This window comes from Oncorhynchus gorbuscha, linkage group LG05 (assembly GCF_021184085.1).
Source record: "Oncorhynchus gorbuscha isolate QuinsamMale2020 ecotype Even-year linkage group LG05, OgorEven_v1.0, whole genome shotgun sequence".
Taxonomy (NCBI): domain Eukaryota; kingdom Metazoa; phylum Chordata; class Actinopteri; order Salmoniformes; family Salmonidae; genus Oncorhynchus; species Oncorhynchus gorbuscha.
This window is the reverse complement of record NC_060177.1, coordinates 13,171,195-13,191,284: the sequence shown is the minus strand read 5'-3', so window position 1 is coordinate 13,191,284 and position 20,090 is coordinate 13,171,195. Positions and strand designations below refer to the sequence as shown.

Here is a 20,090-nt window from a genome sequence, read left to right as displayed (position 1 = left end):
CAAATGATGACAACATCAGTAGCCTGAACATCATTAGAAGTAGGGTCAAAAGACACACGGTCAAATGACGACAACATCAGTAGTGGTCTGGATAAATAGTGAAACTTGGCACAACAGCAATAATGACATTACAATGAATATATGTTAATATGACAGTAGTCAAAAATAAACATTTATTGTCAGCTCGTACTTCATCAGTTGGGTTTCATTTAGCTAGTATCCCTTGTCCTAACAGTTGACACAATTTTAAACTTTCACTTGCTTGACACACTTGGACATACCTTTGTTTGGTTGTAGTGCGTAATAGTATACGGTTTTCTCTTGCTTGTGTCCCGTTGTCTTGTCATTCTTAAGCAGGTGCCATATCTTGCGCAGAGGGAGGGGGCTCCTGTCTCTGTTTGTTCATGGTGCCTGCCATACTTGTTTTCTTTGCAAGCAACTTGTTCGCCAATGACAGTGAAGTGAAGTAATTGTCCATGGTGACAGTTCTCCCCTTGCTAACGTAAGGTTCCACAAGCCTCATCACCACATTCTCTGAAACTTGTGCCTGCTGCGAGATGTGGATATTTTCCCAGAGATTGAAAGCTGTTCAACAATTACGCTCTCACTGTGTAGCGTCCTCCAAGTTGTCCAGAGTAGTCTCATAAGACTGGTTGGATTTGTTTTGCTGATATAGGGAACATACCATTTTGAGATGATGATGATTACAATGGATCAATACAATAGAATGGCCCTCCCTGTTCTTCATTCACAATTGGTGAGTGCATTAGTAAGCTTATTTCGCTTTCCCTTCTCATCAACTCACCCATTTTCCACATCATACTTTACTTCATTTATTTCATCTGTTGTGTGTGTGAAATTAATTTAGGTGTAGTTTAGGTTCAGTTTCAACTTGGGACTCCACTTTCAACTGTCGGAAGAAGGAGCAGAGCAGGCCCTCCTGTTGGGAGGAGGAGCAGAGCAGGCCCTCCTGTTGGGAGGAGGAGCAGAGCAGGCCCTCCTGTTGGGAGGAGGAGCAGAGCAGGCCCTCCTGTTGGGAGGAGGAGCAGAGCAGGCCCTCCTGTTGGGAGGAGGAGCAGAGCAGGCCCTCCTGTTGGGAGGAGGAGCAGAGCAGGCCCTCCTGTTGGGAGGAGGAGCAGAGCAGGCCCTCCTGTTGGGAGGAGGAGCAGAGCAGGCCCTCCTGTTGGGAGGAGGAGCAGAGCAGGCCCTCCTGTTGGGAGGAGGAGCAGAGCAGGCCCTCCTGTTGGGAGGAGGAGCAGAGCAGGCCCTCCTGTTGGGAGGAGGAGCAGAGCAGGCAGAGCAGGCCCTCCTGTTGGGAGTTGGGAGGGAGCAGAGCAGGCCCTCCTGTTGGGAGGAGGAGCAGAGCAGGCCCTCCTGTTGGGAGGAGGAGCAGAGCAGGCCCTCCTGTTGGGAGGAGGAGCAGAGCAGGCCCTCCTGTTGGGAGGAGGAGCAGAGCAGGCCCTTGTTGGGAGGAGGAGCAGAGCAGGCCCTCCTGTTGGGAGGAGGAGCAGAGCAGGCCCTCCTGTTGGGAGGAGGAGCAGAGCAGGCCCTCCTGTTGGGAGGAGGAGCAGAGCAGGCCCTCCTGTTGGGAGGAGGAGCAGAGCAGGCCCTCCTGTTGGGAGGAGGAGCAGAGCAGGCCCTCCTGTTGGGAGGAGGAGCAGAGCAGGCCCTCCTGTTGGGAGGAGGAGCAGAGCAGGCCCTCCTGTTGGGAGGAGGAGCAGAGCAGGCCCTCCTGTTGGGAGGAGGAGCAGAGCAGGCCCTCCTGTTGGGAGGAGGAGCAGAGCAGGCCCTCCTGTTGGGAGGAGGAGCAGAGCAGGCCCTCCTGTTGGGAGGAGGAGCAGAGCAGGCCCTCCTGTTGGGAGGAGGAGCAGAGCAGGCCCTCCTGTTGGGAGGAGGAGCAGAGCAGGCCCTCCTGTTGGGAGGAGGAGCCCTCCTGTTGGGAGAGCAGGCCCTCCTGTTGGGAGGAGGAGCAGAGCAGGCCCTCCTGTTGGGAGGAGGAGCAGAGCAGGCCCTCCTGTTGGGAGGAGGAGCAGAGCAGGCCCTCCTGTTGGGAGGAGGAGCAGAGCAGGAGGAGGAGCAGAGCAGGCCCTCCTGTTGGGAGGAGGAGCAGAGCAGGCCCTCCTGTTGGGAGGAGGAGCAGAGCAGGCCCTCCTGTTGGGAGGAGGAGCAGAGCAGGCCCTCCTGTTGGGAGGAGGAGCAGAGCAGGCCCTCCTGTTGGGAGGAGGAGCCCCTCCTGTTGGGAGGAGGAGCAGAGCAGGCCCTCCTGTTGGGAGGAGGAGCAGAGCAGGCCCTCCTGTTGGGAGGAGGAGCAGAGCAGGCCCTCCTGTTGGGAGGAGGAGCAGAGCAGGCCCTCCTGTTGGGAGGAGGAGCAGAGCAGGCCCTCCTGTTGGGAGGAGGAGCAGAGCAGGCCCTCCTGTTGGGAGGAGGAGCAGAGCAGGCCCTCCTGTTGGGAGGAGGAGCAGAGCAGGCCCCTCCTGTTGGGAGGAGGAGCAGGCCCTCCTGTTGGGAGGAGGAGCAGGCCCCCTCCTGTTGGGAGGAGGAGCAGAGCAGGCCCTCCTCTCCTGTTGGGAGGAGGAGCAGAGCAGGCCCTCCTCTCCTGTTGGGAGGAGGAGCAGAGCAGGCCCTCCTCTCCTGTTGGGAGGAGGAGCAGAGCAGGCCCTCCTCTCCTGTTGGGAGGAGGAGCAGAGCAGGCCCTCCTGTTGGGAGGAGGAGCAGAGCAGGCCCTCCTCTCCTGTTGGGAGGAGGAGCAGGCCCTCCTCCCTGTTGGGAGCAGGCCCTCCTGTTGGGAGGAGGAGCAGAGCAGGCCCTCCTGTTGGGAGGAGGAGCAGAGCAGGCCCTCCTGTTGGGAGGAGGAGCAGAGCAGGCCCTCCTGTTGGGAGGAGGAGCAGAGCAGGCCCTCATGTTGGGAGGAGGAGCAGAGCAGGCCCTCATGTTGGGAGGAGGAGCAGAGCAGGCCCTCATGTTGGGAGGAGGAGCAGAGCAGGCCCTCATGTTGGGAGGAGGAGCAGAGCAGGCCCTCATGTTGGGAGGAGGAGCAGAGCAGGCCCTCATGTTGGGAGGAGGAGCAGAGCAGGCCCTCCTGTTGGGAGGAGGAGCAGAGCAGGCCCTCCTGTTGGGAGGAGGAGCAGAGCAGGCCCTCCTGTTGGGAGGAGGAGCAGAGCAGGCCCTCCTGTTGGGAGGAGGAGCAGAGCAGGCCCTCCTGTTGGGAGGAGGAGCAGAGCAGGCCCTCCTGTTGGGAGGAGGAGCAGGCCCTCCTGTTGGGAGCAGGCCCTCCTGTTGGGAGGAGGAGCAGAGCAGGCCCTCCTGTTGGGAGGAGGAGCAGAGCAGGCCCTCCTGTTGGGAGGAGGAGCAGAGCAGGCCCTCCTGTTGGGAGGAGGAGCAGAGCAGGCCCTCCTGTTGGGAGGAGGAGCAGAGCAGGCCCTCCTGTTGGGAGGAGGAGCAGAGCAGGCCCTCCTGTTGGGAGGAGGAGCAGAGCAGGCCCTCCTGTTGGGAGGAGGAGCAGAGCAGGCCCTACTGTTGGGAGGAGGAGCAGAGCAGCCCCTACTGTTGGGAGGAGGGGCAGAGCAGGCCCTACTGTTGGGAGGAGGGGCAGAGCAGGCCCTACTGTTGGGAGGAGGGGCAGAGCAGGCCCTACTGTTGGGAGGAGGGGCAGAGCAGGCCCTCATGTTGGGAGGAGGGGCAGAGCAGGCCCTCATGTTGGGAGGAGGAGCAGAGCAGGCCCTCATGTTGGGAGGAGGAGCAGAGCAGGCCCTACTGTTGGGAGGAGGAGCAGAGCAGACCCTCATGTTGGGAGGAGGAGCAGAGCAGACCCTCATGTTGGGAGGAGGGGCAGAGCAGGCCCTACTGTTGGGAGGAGGAGCAGAGCAGGCCCTCATGTTGGGAGGAGGAGCAGAGCAGGCCCTCATGTTGGGAGGAGGAGCAGAGCAGGCCCTCATGTTGGGAGGAGGAGCAGAGCAGGCCCTCTTGTTGGGAGGAGGATCAGAGCAGGCCCTCCTGTTGGGAGGAGGAGCAGAGCAGGCCCTCCTGTTTGGAGGAGGAGCAGAGCAGGCCCTCCTGTTGGGAGGAGGGGCAAGGGGGAAAAAACATTCAAAAAATGACATGCTCTCCTATAACTGGTTATTACACCAGTTCTGTTTGTGATATTAAGATTCTAACAACGGCGGTGTTTGTAGACTTATTTAGGAAAAGTCAAGGACGGAGTGGACAAGAGTTAATGGCAGAGTAATAAAAACCAAAAGGATAATGAACTGTCAAAATGACTGCTTTAGGGTTCTAGTGTTAAGAGCTATAATTTTGAATGGGTTAAAAGAGTTTTGACATATCTTTGTGTGGGTGGAGGGTCGTCTCATAGCAGGGTAGTATTAATAAGACCATTGGAATAAAATAAAAACCGTAATGTTTAACCATGGCCCATGGTAACTCCTGTAGAAGTTTAGAGATTTTACCATCTCCTTTGGTCTCTCTTCGTCTGTCCGTCTCTCTCTCCTCCCTCTCCCCGCACCCCCTCCCAGGGAGAACATATTGAAGACAGCGAAGGCTTTGGTGGAGGACACTAAGATGTTGGTGTCTGGAGCAGCGTCCGGTCAGGACAAACTAGCCCAAGCTGCCCAGTCCTCAACTAAGACCATCACACAGCTCACTGACGTGGTCAAACTGGGTGCCGCCAGCATCGGCTCTGACGACCCAGAGACACAGGTGACCTATTATTCATTTTAGATGACATCTTCTGTTCCCAGAACATTCCTTAGTGGATGAAATTACTGTACCATTTTAGACTGTTTTTAATTAATATAACATAGGCCTACTGCAACTTTCCTTTCAAAGAGACTGCTATTAAAAGTAGGAAGTACTGTAGCTAGTTAGGGGGGACCTATTGATGCACCCAACCTGGGATGTACTCTACCCCAGGCTGTGTCCTTAATAAGCTGATGATATGTGTGTTCTGTATAGGTGGTTCTGATCAACGCAGTGAAAGACGTGGCCAAGGCCCTGGCTGAGCTCATAGGAGCCACTAAGTGTGCTGCGGGCAAGGCTGCAGACGACCCTTCCATGTACCAGCTGAAGAGTGCTGCCAAGGTAGGAGACCCAGTGAGACCCATATTGGACTCTAAGGCCACTGTCTCTAACAGGCATTGTTGCATCATCACTCCTGGCTGTAGCTTATTATACAGTTATTATACATCTTCTTGACAGAGTGCTTTTTAGTCCAGCACTAGGCTTAATGTCTGGGAAACCGACCAATTCTGTTTGAACTATGTCTAGTGCTCTGAAATCAAATATTGTAAGATTAAATCTTGTAATCTACACCCAGTTGTCCCCCAGAGACATGGCAGAAGTGAACGGGATGCCTCCTCAGTCTGATATGTGCATAAAGGGTGTTCTGGTGAGCGCTTCCAGTACACCAGATGAAGGCATGCTGTCGTTGTGTGCCATAGCAGCAGCTTTCTTCCCCCTCCTTTAGGCCTAGCCATTAATCAACATCCCATCGACCTCTTATATGCTAACGCCATGCACGAATCTCATCCAGCGCTAATCAATGACTCATCCAAATGGAAAGGAAGCGAAATCTAAAATCACTGTTAGCCACTACCTACCTAGCGCATGCGGTGGAAATGTAGTTTAACAGACTGATGGGCTGTGTCCCAAATGGTATCTTATTCCCTATATAGTGCTCTACTTGGGCCATGGTTATAAGTAGTGCACTATATAAATCAAATCAAATTTATTTATATAGCCCTTCGTACATCAGCTGATATCTCAAAGTGCTGTACAGAAACCCAGCCTAAAACACCAAACAGCAAGCAATGCAGGTGTAGAAGCACGGTGGCTAGGAAAAACTCCCTAGAAAGGCCAAAACTTAGGAAGAAACCTAGAGAGGAACCAGGCTATGTGGGGTGGCCAGTCCTCTTCTGGCTGTGCCGGGTGGAGATTATAACAGAACATGGTCAATATGTTCAAATGTTCATAAATTACCAGCATGGTCGAATAATAATAAGGCAGAACAGTTGAAACTGGAGCAGCAGCACGGCCAGGTGGACTGGAGACAGCAAGGAGTCATCATGTCAGGTAGCTCTGGGGCATGGTCCTAGGGCTCAGGTCCTCCGAGAGAGAGAATGAAAGGGAGAAGGAGAGAATTAGAGAACGCACACTTAGATTCACACAGGACAAAGTACTCCAGATATAACAAACTGACCCTAGCCCCCCGACACATAAACTACTGCAGCATAAATAGGGAATAGGATGCCATTTGGGACACAGTCATAGTAATCCAGGGCACTCCTTTTAACCTGCTTTTGGACCTTCTCCAAGCCCTGAGGCAGACAGATGGTAGATAACAGGTTAAGTTGGGCTTATATTAACTTCAGCTCAAGCTGCAGGGTGGTTCATGTTGATGGCTGTTGTGCTGCCTGTCTTTCAGTTCCATATGGTGTTTATGTACATAATACCAACAGCACACGCAAACTGTCAACAGAAAATAATGTTAATCTCTCCACCCACCAAAGGCAAGATGTCTCTCTGATGCCCCCAGTGCTGTCTCTCACACTGACATCCATGGACCTGTCTCCCCCATTGTCCCCCCTCTGGTAACCCACCAGGTGATGGTGACCAACGTGACGTCCCTGTTGAAGACGGTGAAGGCTGTGGAGGACGAGGCCACGCGGGGGACCAGAGCCCTGGAGGCCACCATTGAGTGTATTAAACAGGAACTCACGGTAAGCAGTCATCTATAAAGTGATTTATTTCATCAATGACTTGATTAGGATAGATGACAATGGACATGCTCTCTCACTTCCGCTTTGTGGCCGAAACGTGTCCTCAAGCTAAGCTGTAAATGCTGTATTAGTTACGTACTATAAAAGCATTGACATATTGAATCATCAACCATAACGGTTTATATACTCGTCACTAGATGAGCTCTGAACTCTAGAACAGCCCAGGCCCTGTGTTTTCCCTGCTATCCTTATCTTTAGTAACTGACAGAGGACCACAGATCTCCATTAGTTTGTGGTTCCAGCTCTAAGCTTTATCAGTACCCCCCCAGGACAGCCTCCTAGTGCAGCTACTACAACTAGAGCCTTGATCAAACATAGCTATTACCATGGGATCAATAAGATATAAACCAGAGTTAAAACTCAACAACCAGTGTTGCCACATTGGGACACATTAGTATGCCTGTTGTGTGTTTGGTCATTATAGGACATAGTCCTGTTAGGTGCTACTGCACACAGCTGTACAATTCAACATTATATGGAGAGCTGTTTGATATATTGAGTCAGTGAGGTTTTTAAGAACATATTGAGTGTTGTATTTCTTCAGGTGTTCCAGTCTAAAGACGTCCCGGAGAAGTCGACCACGCCTGAAGAGTTCATCCGCATGACCAAGGGCATCACCACGGCAACAGCCAAAGCAGTGGCGGCTGGGAACTCTGCACGACAGGAGGATGTGATCTCCACAGCTAACCTGAGTCGCAAGGCCATCTTCGACATGCTGACCACATGCAAGGTTCTGATCAATACTCCTTACTAGGGAAGATGCCCCCTACCTTCTGTCCCCTACCCTCTTATCCTGTATACTTAAACCCTGACCAGCACGGCCATTTTCAACATGCTGACTATATGCAAGGTTCTGATCAATACTCCTTACTAGGGAAGATGCCCCCTACCTTCTGTCCCCTACCCTCCTATCCTGTATACTTAAACCCTGACCAGCACGGCCATTTTCAACATGCTGACTATATGCAAGGTTGTGATCAATACTCCTTACTAGGGAAGATGCCCCCTACCTTCTGTCCCCTACCCTCTTATCCTGTATACTTAAACCCTGACCAGCACGGCCATTTTCAACATGCTGACTATATGCAAGGTTGTGATCAATACTCCTTACTAGGGAAGATGCCCCCTACCTTCTGTCCCCTACCCTCCTATCCTGTATACTTAAACCCTGACCAGCACGGCCATTTTCAACATGCTGACTATATGGAAGGTTATGAACATCCCTAAGCCCTAAACCGTGTGGATGTTAGAGGAAGAATAGATATTGATATTACTTCTCATCTCATCAATACTGACCACCTGGACAGTGGAACATCTGACTCCAAGCACTGTGTGTCTGTGTCCCTCAGCAAGCAGCTTACCACCAGGAGGTGAACAAGGACGTACGGAGCAGAGCATTGCTCTACGGGACAGAGTGCACCACAGGTTACATTGACCTACTGGAGCATGTGCTGCTGGTAGGTTGGGTGGGTGTGTCTGTGATTGAGAATAGAGTAATAGTGATGATGGGGATGTTTTCCTGAACCACCTCTACTCTGTGTGTATCTCCAGGTCCTCCAGGGGCCTACAGCAGAACAGAAGCAGCAGCTGGTGTTCTACTCTAAACGTGTTGCTGGGGCTGTTACCGAACTCATCCAGACTGCTGAGGCCATGAAAGGTGAGAGGAGACACTTCACTGAACTACTACTGTACGCCTGGTTCATGATATAGGACAGTAATGATCATTTAGCAGATCTACTGTATGTATCCAGAGTGTTCTATTAACAGTCTGTTCCTGCCTTCTTTGCCACAGATGGAGGTAAGTTAAGATGTAGCCAGTTGTGATTCAGGGCCGACCGTTGAATTGTCCCTCTTTACAGGCCCGTTAGTCTAACAATATCCCCATTCATTTCATCATGCTCTTCATTTTAGTTTCCTTCTCACCATAAAGACATTGTGAAATGCTCATCACCATGTCCATTGCAGTGTGGATGCTCTTCATTTGCGTATTTAATGTCACTGATAAGATGATTGCGATTCAATCTTAAACACACTTAATTTGCTGTGCATGCCGTGTCATGTGGCATTTGTTCTGTCTTCATATTGTGAGGCATGCTCTGTTCATATACTGCTGTGTGTGTGGTAACTCACTGTGTGTGTGTGTTTCAGGCACAGAGTGGGTGGACCCAGAGGACCCCACAGTGATAGCAGAGACGGAGCTGTTGGGGGCGGCAGCGTCCATCGAAGCAGCAGCTAAGAAACTGGAGCAGCTGAAACCCAGAGCCAAGCCCAAGGTAGGAGACTACACCACCCACAACGCACCTCACAAGCCACATGGGTATTTTTAACCCCCAATTTCTACACTAATAACATAAATGGGATGCATAAGTTGGAGCAAGAATGACAATCCTGTCAGTAATTTTGTCTTGGTGCTTGTCTCTTTGTTGTTGGTGTTATGTGTTTGGCTGTCTGTTTAGAGACAGTGTCTCATCAGTTTTGACACTCAGATTCTGTGGTGTTCAGTCGCCGTGAGTCAGTGTTAGATCCATAGGGTGATGCTCTATTCACTGTTTGAATGTCTAATCCTTGTATTGTCTCTCCTCACATACAGTGAAAGTAGTGGCAACGTCTGTCTCTGGATTTATTCATGTTTGTACGCCTGTATGTACACCCGTCTGTATGTACTTTGGTATGTCTACCAGTCCATCAGTCTGTCTGTAGCTGATATCATGTACATCGTTCAGGAGGAACCTCCTACTCTATTCTGACCTTCTGCTCACCGCTCCCTCCTCTCTCCCTCCTTCACTCTTTTCCTCTTTCAATCCCTTTCTCCCTCCCCTTCCTGCTGTCTGTTCCTAACCCTTCTGTTCTTCCCTTCCTTCTCACTCCCTCTCTCTCTCTCTCCCTCCCCTTCACTCTTTTCCTCTTTCAATCCCTTTCTCCCTCCCCTTCCTGCTGTCTGTTCCTAACCCTTCTGTTCTTCCCTTCCTTCTCTCTCCTCTTTCTCTCTCTCTCTCTCCCTCCCCTTCACTCTTTTCCTCTTTCAATCCCTTTCTCCCTCCCCTTCCTGCTGTCTATGTTCCTAACCCTTCTGTTCCTCCCTTCCTTCTCTCTCCCCCTTTCTCTCTCCCTCCCTTTCTTTCTCTCTCCCTCCTCCTGTCCTGTAGTTCTAGTTGTAGCCCATCTGTCCCTATACACTGTAGAAGTACTACTCTGATCAGAGTATAAACCCTCGAAGCCTTCTCTGCAGGCCTCTGTCTGATATGTTTGATATATTAGGTTGTTATTCAATCCAACTATATATCAAACATATTTCTACAGTGTCCCGCCCTGTCTACAGACTGTATGTGTGAGGGACTGGTCTAATCTTGGAATGACTTGGCATAGAATAGTTGTAAGTGTTTTGTGTTCTTATTTCGTTTAGTTTGCCCCAAATAACAGATGTTACTGAGAAGTTTCTGTAGTGCAGACAGTACGGATTTGTAAACAAATCTGTCAGTGAACTATCTTGAAATTGAAAGACTCTAAAACTCCAACATCAAAACCATTACGTTTGCCATGTAATATAATTGCTGCCTATCTTTGTCTCGTCCTGTGAGACGTCTGAGTTGTGACTGTCTCTTCTCCCCTTCAGCAAGCAGATGAAACGCTGGACTTTGAGGAGCAGATCCTGGAAGCAGCTAAGTCCATCGCTGCGGCCACCAGTGCCCTGGTCAAGTCTGCCTCAGCTGCCCAGAGAGAGCTGGTGGCTCAGGGCAAGGTGGGCTCCATTCCAGCTAATGCAGTGGATGATGGTCAGTGGTCCCAGGGTCTCATCTCAGCGGTACGTACACACACCTACACACACAATCTAAATACATTTACATTTACATTTACATTTAAGTCATTTAGCAGACGCTCTTATCCAGAGCGACTTACAAATTGGTGCATTCACCTTATGACATCCAGTGGGACAGTCACTTAACAATAGTGCATCTAAAACTTAGGGGGGGGTGAGAGGGATTACTTATCCTATCCTAGGTATTCCTTAAAGAGGTGGGGTTTCAGGTGTCTCCGGAAGGTGGTGATTGACTCCGCTGTCCTGGCGTCGTGAGGGAGTTTGTTCCACCATTGGGGGGCCTGGGCAGCGAACAGTTTTGACTGGGCTGAGCGGGAGCTGTACTTCCTCAGTGGTAGGGAGGCGAGCAGGCCAGAGGTGGATGAACGCAGTGCCCTTGTTTGGGTGTAGGGCCTGATCAGAGCCTGGAGGTACTGAGGTGCCGTTCCCCTCACAGCTCCGTAGGCAAGCACCATGGTCTTGTAGCGGATGCGAGCTTCAACTGGAAGCCAGTGGAGAGAACGGAGGAGCGGGGTGACGTGAGAGAACTTGGGAAGGTTGAACACCAGACGGGCTGCGGCGTTATAAAGCCTCCAAATAACGTTTATCAATCCTTTTTTTGGAAGAGCTGGAATGAACACATCACTAATTCTAAGGGATTGAAATATATATGAACCGTTCTCTCTGTGTTCTCTCCTACAGGCCCGGATGGTAGCAGCAGCCACCAGTAACCTGTGTGAGGCAGCTAATGCCTCGGTCCAGGGCCAAGCCAGCGAGGAGAAGCTGATCTCGTCAGCCAAGCAGGTGGCAGCCTCCACAGCCCAGCTCCTAGTGGCCTGTAAGGTTAAAGCTGACCAGGACTCTGAGGCCATGAGGAGACTGCAGGTATGAGGATAATGAATAACAAATTCTCCCCTGACTCCTAGGCACTCCTGTAGATCCTACATGTCTATCTAATTGTTTCAGATCTGGAGGGGTGCCGGGGGAGACTGGGCTCAGTGTAACCCCACAAACACACATCTTGTGATTAGCATTGTGTAATAGTTGTAACATGTTATGTGGTATGATATTGATGGACTGTCCTCCCAAAGGCTGCTGGTAACGCAGTAAAGAGGGCGTCGGACAACCTGGTCCGAGCGGCCCAGAAAGCTGCGTTCCACAAGGCAGACGATGACAACGTGGTGGTCAAGACCAAGTTTGTGGGAGGAATCGCTCAGGTGAGACTTCAACGCTCTGGCAGACTCCACAGTGACATGTAGACTGTTCAAACCAGATGTACTCTTGTCAAACCTTTCAGTTCTATAAGTGGAACAACTCCAAGCATTTATCAGGAGCTGACAGCACTGTACAGTATGTTCTACAGGCTGGTTTGAATCAGGTGTTGTGTAGTAACTGGTGCCTGTTCTATCCTAGTGTTAATTAGCTAGGTGTTGTGTAGTAACTGGCGCCTGTTCTATCCTAGTGTTAATTAGCTAGGTGTTGTGTAGTAACTGGTGCCTGTTGTATCCTAGTGTTAATTGGCTATGTGTTGTGTAGTAACTGGTGCCTGTTCTATCCTAGTGTTAATTAGCTAGGTGTTGTGTAGTAACTGGTGCCTGTTCTATCCTAGTGTTAATTAGCTAGGTGTTGTGTAGTAACTGGTGCCTGTTCTATCCTAGTGTTAATTAGCTAGGTGTTGTGTAGTAACTGGTGCCTGTTGTATCCTGGTGTTGTGTAGTAACTGGTGCCTGTTGTAATCTGATGTTAATTAGCTATGTGTTGTGTAGTAACTGGTGCCTGTTCTATCCTAGTGTTAATTAGCTATGTGTTGTGTAGTAACTGGTGCCTGTTCTATCCTAGTGTTAATTAGCTAGGTGTTGTGTAGTAACTGGTGCCTGTTCTATCCTAGTGTTAATTAGCTAGGTGTTGTGTAGTAACTGGTGCCTGTTCTATCCTAGTGTTAATTAGCTATGTGTTGTGTAGTAACTGGTGCCTGTTCTATCCTAGTGTTAATTAGCTAGGTGTTGTGTAGTAACTGGCGCCTGTTCTATCCTAGTGTTAATTAGCTAGGTGTTGTGTAGTGACTGGTGCCTGTTCTATCCTAGTGTTAATTAGCTAGGTGTTGTGTAGTAACTGGTGCCTGTTGTATCCTAGTGTTAATTAGCTAGGTGTTGTGTAGTAACTGGTGCCTGTTCTATCCTGTTCTGGTGCCTGTTGTATCCTAGTGTTAATTAGCTAGGTGTTGTGTAGTAACTGGTGCCTGTTCTATCCTGGTGTTGTGTAGTAACTGGTGCCTGTTCTATCCTAGTGTTAATTAGCTAGGTGTTGTGTAGTAACTGGTACCTGTTGTATCCTAGTGTTAATTAGCTAGGTGTTGTGTAGTAACTGGTGCCTGTTGCTATCCTAGTGTTAATTAGCTAGGTGTTGTGTAGTAACTGGTGCCTGTTGTATCCTAGTGTTAATTAGCTAGGTGTTGTGTAGTAACTGGTGCCTGTTCTATCCCTGTTGTATCCTAGTGTTAATTAGCTAGGTGTTGTGTAGTAACTGGTGCCTGTTGTATCCTAGTGTTAATTAGCTAGGTGTTGTGTAGTAACTGGTGCCTGTTCTATCCTGGTGTTGTGTAGTAACTGGTGCCTGTTGTATCCTAGTGTTAATTAGCTAGGTGTTGTGTAGTAACTGGTGCCTGTTCTATCCTGGTGTTGTGTAGTAACTGGTGCCTGTTGTATCCTAGTGTTAATTAGCTAGGTGTTGTGTAGTAACTGGTACCTGTTGTATCCTAGTGTTAATTAGCTAGGTGTTGTGTAGTAACTGGTGCCTGTTGCATCCTAATGTTAATTAGCTAGGTGTTGTGTAGTAACTGGTGCCTGTTGTATCCTAGTGTTAATTAGCTAGGTGTTGTGTAGTAACTGGTGCCTGTTGTATCCTGGTGTTGTGTAGTAACTGGTGCCTGTTGTATCCTAGTGTTAATTAGCTAGGTGTTGTGTAGTAACTGGTGCCTGTTGTATCCTAGTGTTAATTAGCTAGGTGTTGTGTAGTAACTGGTGCCTGTTCTATCCTGGTGTTGTGTAGTAACTGGTGCCTGTTGTATCCTAGTGTTAATTAGCTAGGTGTTGTGTAGTAACTGGTGCCTGTTCTATCCTGGTGTTGTGTAGTAACTGGTGCCTGTTGTATCCTAGTGTTAATTAGCTAGGTGTTGTGTAGTAACTGGTACCTGTTGTATCCTAGTGTTAATTAGCTAGGTGTTGTGTAGTAACTGGTGCCTGTTGCATCCTAGTGTTAATTAGCTAGGTGTTGTGTAGTAACTGGTGCCTGTTGTATCCTAGTGTTAATTAGCTAGGTGTTGTGTAGTAACTGGTGCCTGTTGTATCCTGGTGTTGTGTAGTAACTGGTGCCTGTTGTATCCTAGTGTTAATTAGCTAGGTGTTGTGTAGTAACTGGTGCCTGTTGTATCCTGGTGTCGTGTAGTAACTGGTGCCTGTTGTATCCTGGTGTTGTGTAGTAACTGGTGCCTGTTGTATCCTGGTGTTGTGTAGTAACTGGTGCCTGTTGTATCCTGGTGTTGTGTAGTAACTGGTGCCTGTTGTATCCTGGTGTTGTGTAGTAACTGGTGCCTGTTGTATCCTAGTGTTAATTAGCTAGGTGTTGTGTAGTAACTGGTGCCTGTTGTATCCTAGTGTTAATTAGCTAGGTGTTGTGTAGTAACTGGTGCCTGTTGTATCCTGGTGTCGTGTAGTAACTGGTGCCTGTTGTATCCTGGTGTTGTGTAGTAACTGGTGCCTGTTGTATCCTAGTTTTAATTAGCTATGTGTTGTGTAGTAACTGGTGCCTGTTCTATCCTAGTGTTAATTAGCTAGGTGTTGTGTAGTAACTGGTGCCTGTTGTATCCTAGTGTTAATTAGCTAGGTGTTGTGTAGTAACTGGTGCCTGTTGTATCCTAGTGTTAATTAGCTAGGTGTTGTGTAGTAACTGGTGCCTGTTGTATCCTATCCTGTTAATTAGCTAGGTGTTGTGTAGTAACTGGTGCCTGTTCTATCCTAGTGTTAATTAGCTAGGTGTTGTGTAGTAACTGGTGCCTGTTCTATCCTAGTGTTAATTAGCTAGGTGTTGTGTAGTAACTGGTGCCTGTTCTATCCTAGTGTTAATTAGCTAGGTGTTGTGTAGTAACTGGTGCCTGTTGTATCCTAGTGTTAATTAGCTAGGTGTTGTGTAGTAACTGGTGCCTGTTGTATCCTAGTGTTAATTAGCTAGGTGTTGTGTAGTAACTGGTGCCTGTTCTATCCTAGTGTTAATTAGCTAGGTGTTGTGTAGTAACTGGTGCCTGTTCTATCCTAGTTTTAATTAGCTAGGTGTTGTGTAGTAACTGGTGCCTGTTCTATCCTAGTTTTAATTAGCTAGGTGTTGTGTAGTAACTGGTGCCTGTTCTATCCTAGTGTTAATTAGCTAGGTGTTGTGTAGTAACTGGTGCCTGTTCTATCCTAGTTTTAATTAGCTAGGTGTTGTGTAGTAACTGGTGCCTGTTGTATCCTAGTGTTAATTAGCTAGGTGTTGTGTAGTAACTGGTGCCTGTTGTATCCTGTGTCCAGATCATAGCTGCCCAGGAGGAGATGCTGAGGAAGGAGAGAGAGCTGGAGGAGGCCAGGAAGAAGCTGGCTCAGATCAGACAGCAGCAGTACAAGTTCTTACCCAGTGAACTACGGGAGGACGAGAACTGAGCTATACCCTGCCATGCTGCTGCTGTGCGTGTGTGTGTGTGTATTGAGTGCATTTGTACATGTGCGTCTATATGTAATATATTACCACACACACGAGCGGTAGCCCAAATTGACTTTCCTAGTGTGCAACAACGTTAAGTTGGCCTTTTAATGTGCCCACTAAAAAAAAATGGGGGCAAGCCCAGAATGGGACATGGATAGCCACTGTCTACTACACCTGCAGGGGTCTTTAACTACCAGGAGTTGTCTACTACCACTATGACTTGGCTTGTGACAGTCTATTACCCTGCATTACCTGCCAGTTAACCTACACCGGGAAAAAGTATTCTCTAGAAGCAATGGATTTGTAACAGGTGAACAAGCTGAAAAATGTGCATCATAACAGTTTGAATGTTTATCTCTATGGAGCTATACTTTTGATGTGATTAGATACTAGTGTTGACATTGAATCTCCAAACTAAGGGGATATTTCTAGATGTTAGTCTGGTCTTAACCTTTTGGCCGGACTTTCTTTCATAAAGGAAGAAGAGTGTGATATGTTAGGTGCATACAGTACATTAGGCATTTACACACACATTGCTATTCATTTCCTTTTTTATGAGACAAGTGAGAAATTATAGCATTTCCTAGATATTACTAGTGTTTGAAATTCCACACTTGGGTGATTTGACACGTATGTCACCTTGTGGTCTATAAATATATCTCCTCCTTGTCAGACAGCAAGTAATTCAGACAGTTGAGGTATTTGGAGCATATTGAAGAATAGCTTATGGATCTTATTTCATGGAACCATTTTTGTCACATTGACCGATCGGCTTGCGTAGACACTTTTAAAAAATCCTTGTTTAGATGTACTCTTGACACTGAAGATTGAAATGTGCCTAGTGTTGATAAATGCTTTAAATGTGCGTCAAATTGCTCGAGACCTCTTTACAACAACCTCTTATGATGCATTACAATCTAGTACTTTATTAGTTATGTGATTTGGAGGTGAAGTTACTACAGAATAACATTTTTAGCAAGTTAAAATACTCTGACATTTACAATAAGCTTAACTTGTCTCATCCCTTCCACTACTACAGATCTCCTAGCCCTGCATAACCTGGACTGTGGACAGTCAGTTAACTGGCTTCCTTCTACTATTCTCATTAGTTTACAGTTGATATTGAGCCATACAGCTAGAACTGATGTTCATTAACCAATACTATGAAGGCTCTGTAGGGGGCAGTGTTGGTGTCCTCACGGCCTCCTGACATGTAATGAAATGCCCTCTTGTAGAGAAATCTTTTCAAACCTCAAACACTACAAACACTGCACCTCTGAAAACCGTTCAGATACTGTAAGAAAAAACACTAATGTAGGAAACAACTGCTGGTCTTGAAAATGTATTGTGATTTAAGTAGGAGTTTTTAAAACATCCAGGCAATCTGAAAATATTCTCATTGATAAAGTGTGATTTCTCTACAACTCATAATGCAAGCTGAAATGGATGGCTCTGATATTGTAACACCCCAGACCTCTTGAATGAATGTAAAGTGGTAAATGTTTGTTGACTTTACACAATGTACTGTGCTTCTGATGGTTACCCCTGCTGTCTTACACGGGGCAGAGTCAACCATCCCTCCATAGGGGCCTGTTGGACCACTACAGTGGATCACGTCCTGTTGTTGTTCACCTGTTGAATCCGTCTCACTCTTACTCTAATGGTGCTTTGTGTAACTGTACTGGGAAGTGCTACTATTGCACTATATTTACCTTCTGTTTGCCAGGCTTGTGTTCATTATGCACCGAAAGGAGGAAATCGGAGGAGGGATTACCTAGAATTGTCCAATGGAACAACAACAAGAATCCTAATTAACACAACCCCGGTTTGGTTCTATTGTTTGGTTTTACTAGTTTTATGGACAGTCGGTGATTGTGAAGTTAGCAAACAAATCATTATTGTGGGGTAATGTTCTGTCAGTCATATGCATGGCTTCTGGGATCTATTATTTTCGAAACAGAAAATACATCTACACGACGCACTGAATGGTATTGGTATTCTGAACTGCACATATGGACAATAACCCCTAACAAACTGCAAACGGTCCATGTTAAACATGTTTTACTCCGTGTTGATGTGTAACAGTAGGCTCTACAGTTCAAACGCTGGTACAGTTCTGTCAGAGTTCACGCATCTGGTCGTTGTAGTATTATGTCATTAGTGCCTTAGTCTCCAGCTCATGCAGCGTCTGGTCTGCTTGTGACAACTTATCTAGCTGGATAAAGGAGTGTGGTTGGTATGAATGAGTAGGGCCTTGAGTTGTTCCTGTCATAGCCTATTACCAATACTTTTAGGTCCCATAGAGATGAAAAACACGGCCTCACAGGTACTACTACGTTGTCCTATAAACTGTACCTCTGTCCCCATCTTTCTGCCTGATGCACCCATGGCCTTGAGGGCAGAGACGAATGTGTCGCTGTGTAAAAAGTACCATCACTATATGTATATGATATATATGAAGACAACACATTTTTGTACTGCATTCCATGGGCATGTATGAAGATGCTTCTGAACTCTATCTATGACAGCATGGAGTCTGTCGTTTGGTTATTGTATGTTACAAGTAAATCATAGGATTCACACACTCTGGACAATAGGTCTGTACTCTGCTGTCTCACAAAAGTTTTATGGATTTTTTTTTTTTGTTCTCTCTTTTAAGCCACGAGGAATCGTTGTTTTAAGGATAAATGTGATTAGGATATTAAGATGTATAGCTGTTAATGTAGTGACACATTTCAATGGTAGGGAGAAACTGTTCATACCTGTGTGTTTGTCCCATAATGAATTCAATAATAATTCAAGTGCAGTTCTATAAGAAAGATAGATATGAAGTGACAATGACCTACAGTATGGAAACTATTTATCTGGCCACAAGAAAACAACATATTTTTTGTATTCACTGAAAATAAAGGGTTTCAAAGTAATATGGCCTGCAGAATTGTGTTTTTACCTGGTTTGTTTTTGTTGTCTTGTTGAATACAGGAGTGTGATCATGAATGGACAGGCTAACATTGTGTCTGATTCCAGCAGCCTTCTCCTAGACTAATCTACATTCTCAGGTTCAGGCCAGCTGGAAATGAAGTCACAGATGACCGAGAAGTTGTTGTTTAAAGATGTGACAGACTAATGACATGTATACTGTAGTAAATCTTTAATCACACATCCTAGCATCACATCCTGCACATAAAAACATGCACTACTAGTGCAATAACAGAACATGATCCTGTGGTTTGAAGAGACCTACTGCTCTAGAGGTGACTTTTTCATGCAGGGTCCCTTTAAGCAGCTCCTCTGTCAGTGAAGGTAGATGGTATTTCTGAGTCAGCAGTGAGCCTTGTGCTATATATAGCTGGGGTTGGTTAGAGCTGAGACAGGTACTAATTCTGGCCTGCTCTAAAATCTGAGGGAGGTGATTTGTAAATTACACTGGCACAGTGTACACGGGGCAGAGTCCCCATCCTTCCATAGGAGCCTGTTGGATAATACCCATAATTAATGGGAGGAAGGGTGAATCGCAATACCATAATCACTGATCTCAAGGTGCTGGACAGGTGTAAGCAAAATGGCACCCATCCGATTCTTTAAATCAGTGAAGTAGGACAATCTACTGGTTCACAATTGGAGTTCTGTAGCCCCATAAAATACAAGCTTTATATGGTCATGTCTCGCGGGGCCGCCCTTCCAAATCTTGTCTTGTTGACACGTGAGAAGCATGGGCTATATGTGGTTCAATGTGTTCCCTTCAATCAGTTTTGAAAGGAAACTTCTCTGTTAGAACATATTGGGAATTAAAAGACAAGAAGAGTGTAGGTACTTTTTTTAAAAGTATTGTATTGCCACATGTCACAATAAAACTTCCTGCATCAGCTGTTGTCTTTTGTCTGAGGCAAGCTAACTCTTAGAATCCTCCCACCCTCCAACCCCAACTCTTTGGCATACATGCTGCCACAGAGGGAAAATGAGACACCGATGACAAAAGTTCCCAGACCAGCTGCAGTCACCCTTTTGAATGCTGCACCCAGAGCTACACATAGACATCACACATGGATGTTATCTGTGGGTGGATGAGGTAGCAAGGTTCTGCTCCGCCCAAACCACATTGTAAATGAGATGAGTAGCTGTTGTCAAGCAATCGTTTAGCGTGTCGGTCTCTGTCTTTCGAAGCCACATGGTGTGAAAAAGGAACAGGAATTGTTCAACTATTCTTGACATTGTGAAGATAATCATCTGCCTTTCTCAAAGTTCTTAAACTACAGTGAAATGCGGGGCTTCGAAGAAAACCTCTCTGCACCCATGTGTTACAATACAGGCACATATGGAAGCCTTTGGAAGGAATTCAATTTAGCTATTGATCCCATTGTGGAATTATACTACTCTGAGAATGTAGACAGTGTCTACTGCATTTCAAGCCCCATTTCACCTGACCCATTGTGCTATTTTTATTAAAATACCAGAAAGTCCTGGTTAATGAAGAGGACTGCCAGAGGTCTGTAGGGTTCACATAGTTATTACCAGAGACCATTACACTGACACTCACCCACGACCGCGTTACAACCGACCACATTACAGGACGCATACTTCCCACCAGCCTGAGAATTCTAGCGATACTCTACACACCCCAATGCTATTGTCAGACCAGTGGTGTGGGATTGAGGAGTATACTGTTATGATGGGCTTAGAGACATCAAGGAAGCACATGTATTACATGACTGACAGAGATACAGTAAGTTTTATGTTATCCCAAATTTCCAGTAATGGAAGGCCATAGAATCATAGGGTCAGATACT

The 20,090-nt window shown here is 47.3% G+C and overlaps 1 protein-coding gene across 1 annotated transcript in view; it reads left to right on the top strand.

Annotated features, from left to right (window-relative positions):
- Nucleotides 1–18,227, top strand: part of LOC124035540 (talin-2-like) — a 173,957-nt gene extending 155,730 nt beyond the window's left edge. Inside the window, exons 47-57 of the mRNA XM_046349002.1 lie at nt 4,512–4,695; nt 4,951–5,076; nt 6,597–6,713; nt 7,318–7,503; nt 8,123–8,230; nt 8,325–8,430; nt 8,922–9,046; nt 10,387–10,575; nt 11,272–11,454; nt 11,661–11,786; nt 15,132–18,227. Of these exons, the coding sequence (XP_046204958.1) occupies nt 4,512–4,695; nt 4,951–5,076; nt 6,597–6,713; nt 7,318–7,503; nt 8,123–8,230; nt 8,325–8,430; nt 8,922–9,046; nt 10,387–10,575; nt 11,272–11,454; nt 11,661–11,786; nt 15,132–15,260 (1,579 nt within the window). The 3' untranslated portion in view covers nt 15,261–18,227. The remainder of the gene's footprint in view (nt 1–4,511; nt 4,696–4,950; nt 5,077–6,596; nt 6,714–7,317; nt 7,504–8,122; nt 8,231–8,324; nt 8,431–8,921; nt 9,047–10,386; nt 10,576–11,271; nt 11,455–11,660; nt 11,787–15,131) is intronic.
- Nucleotides 18,228–20,090: the final 1,863 nt, after the last annotated feature.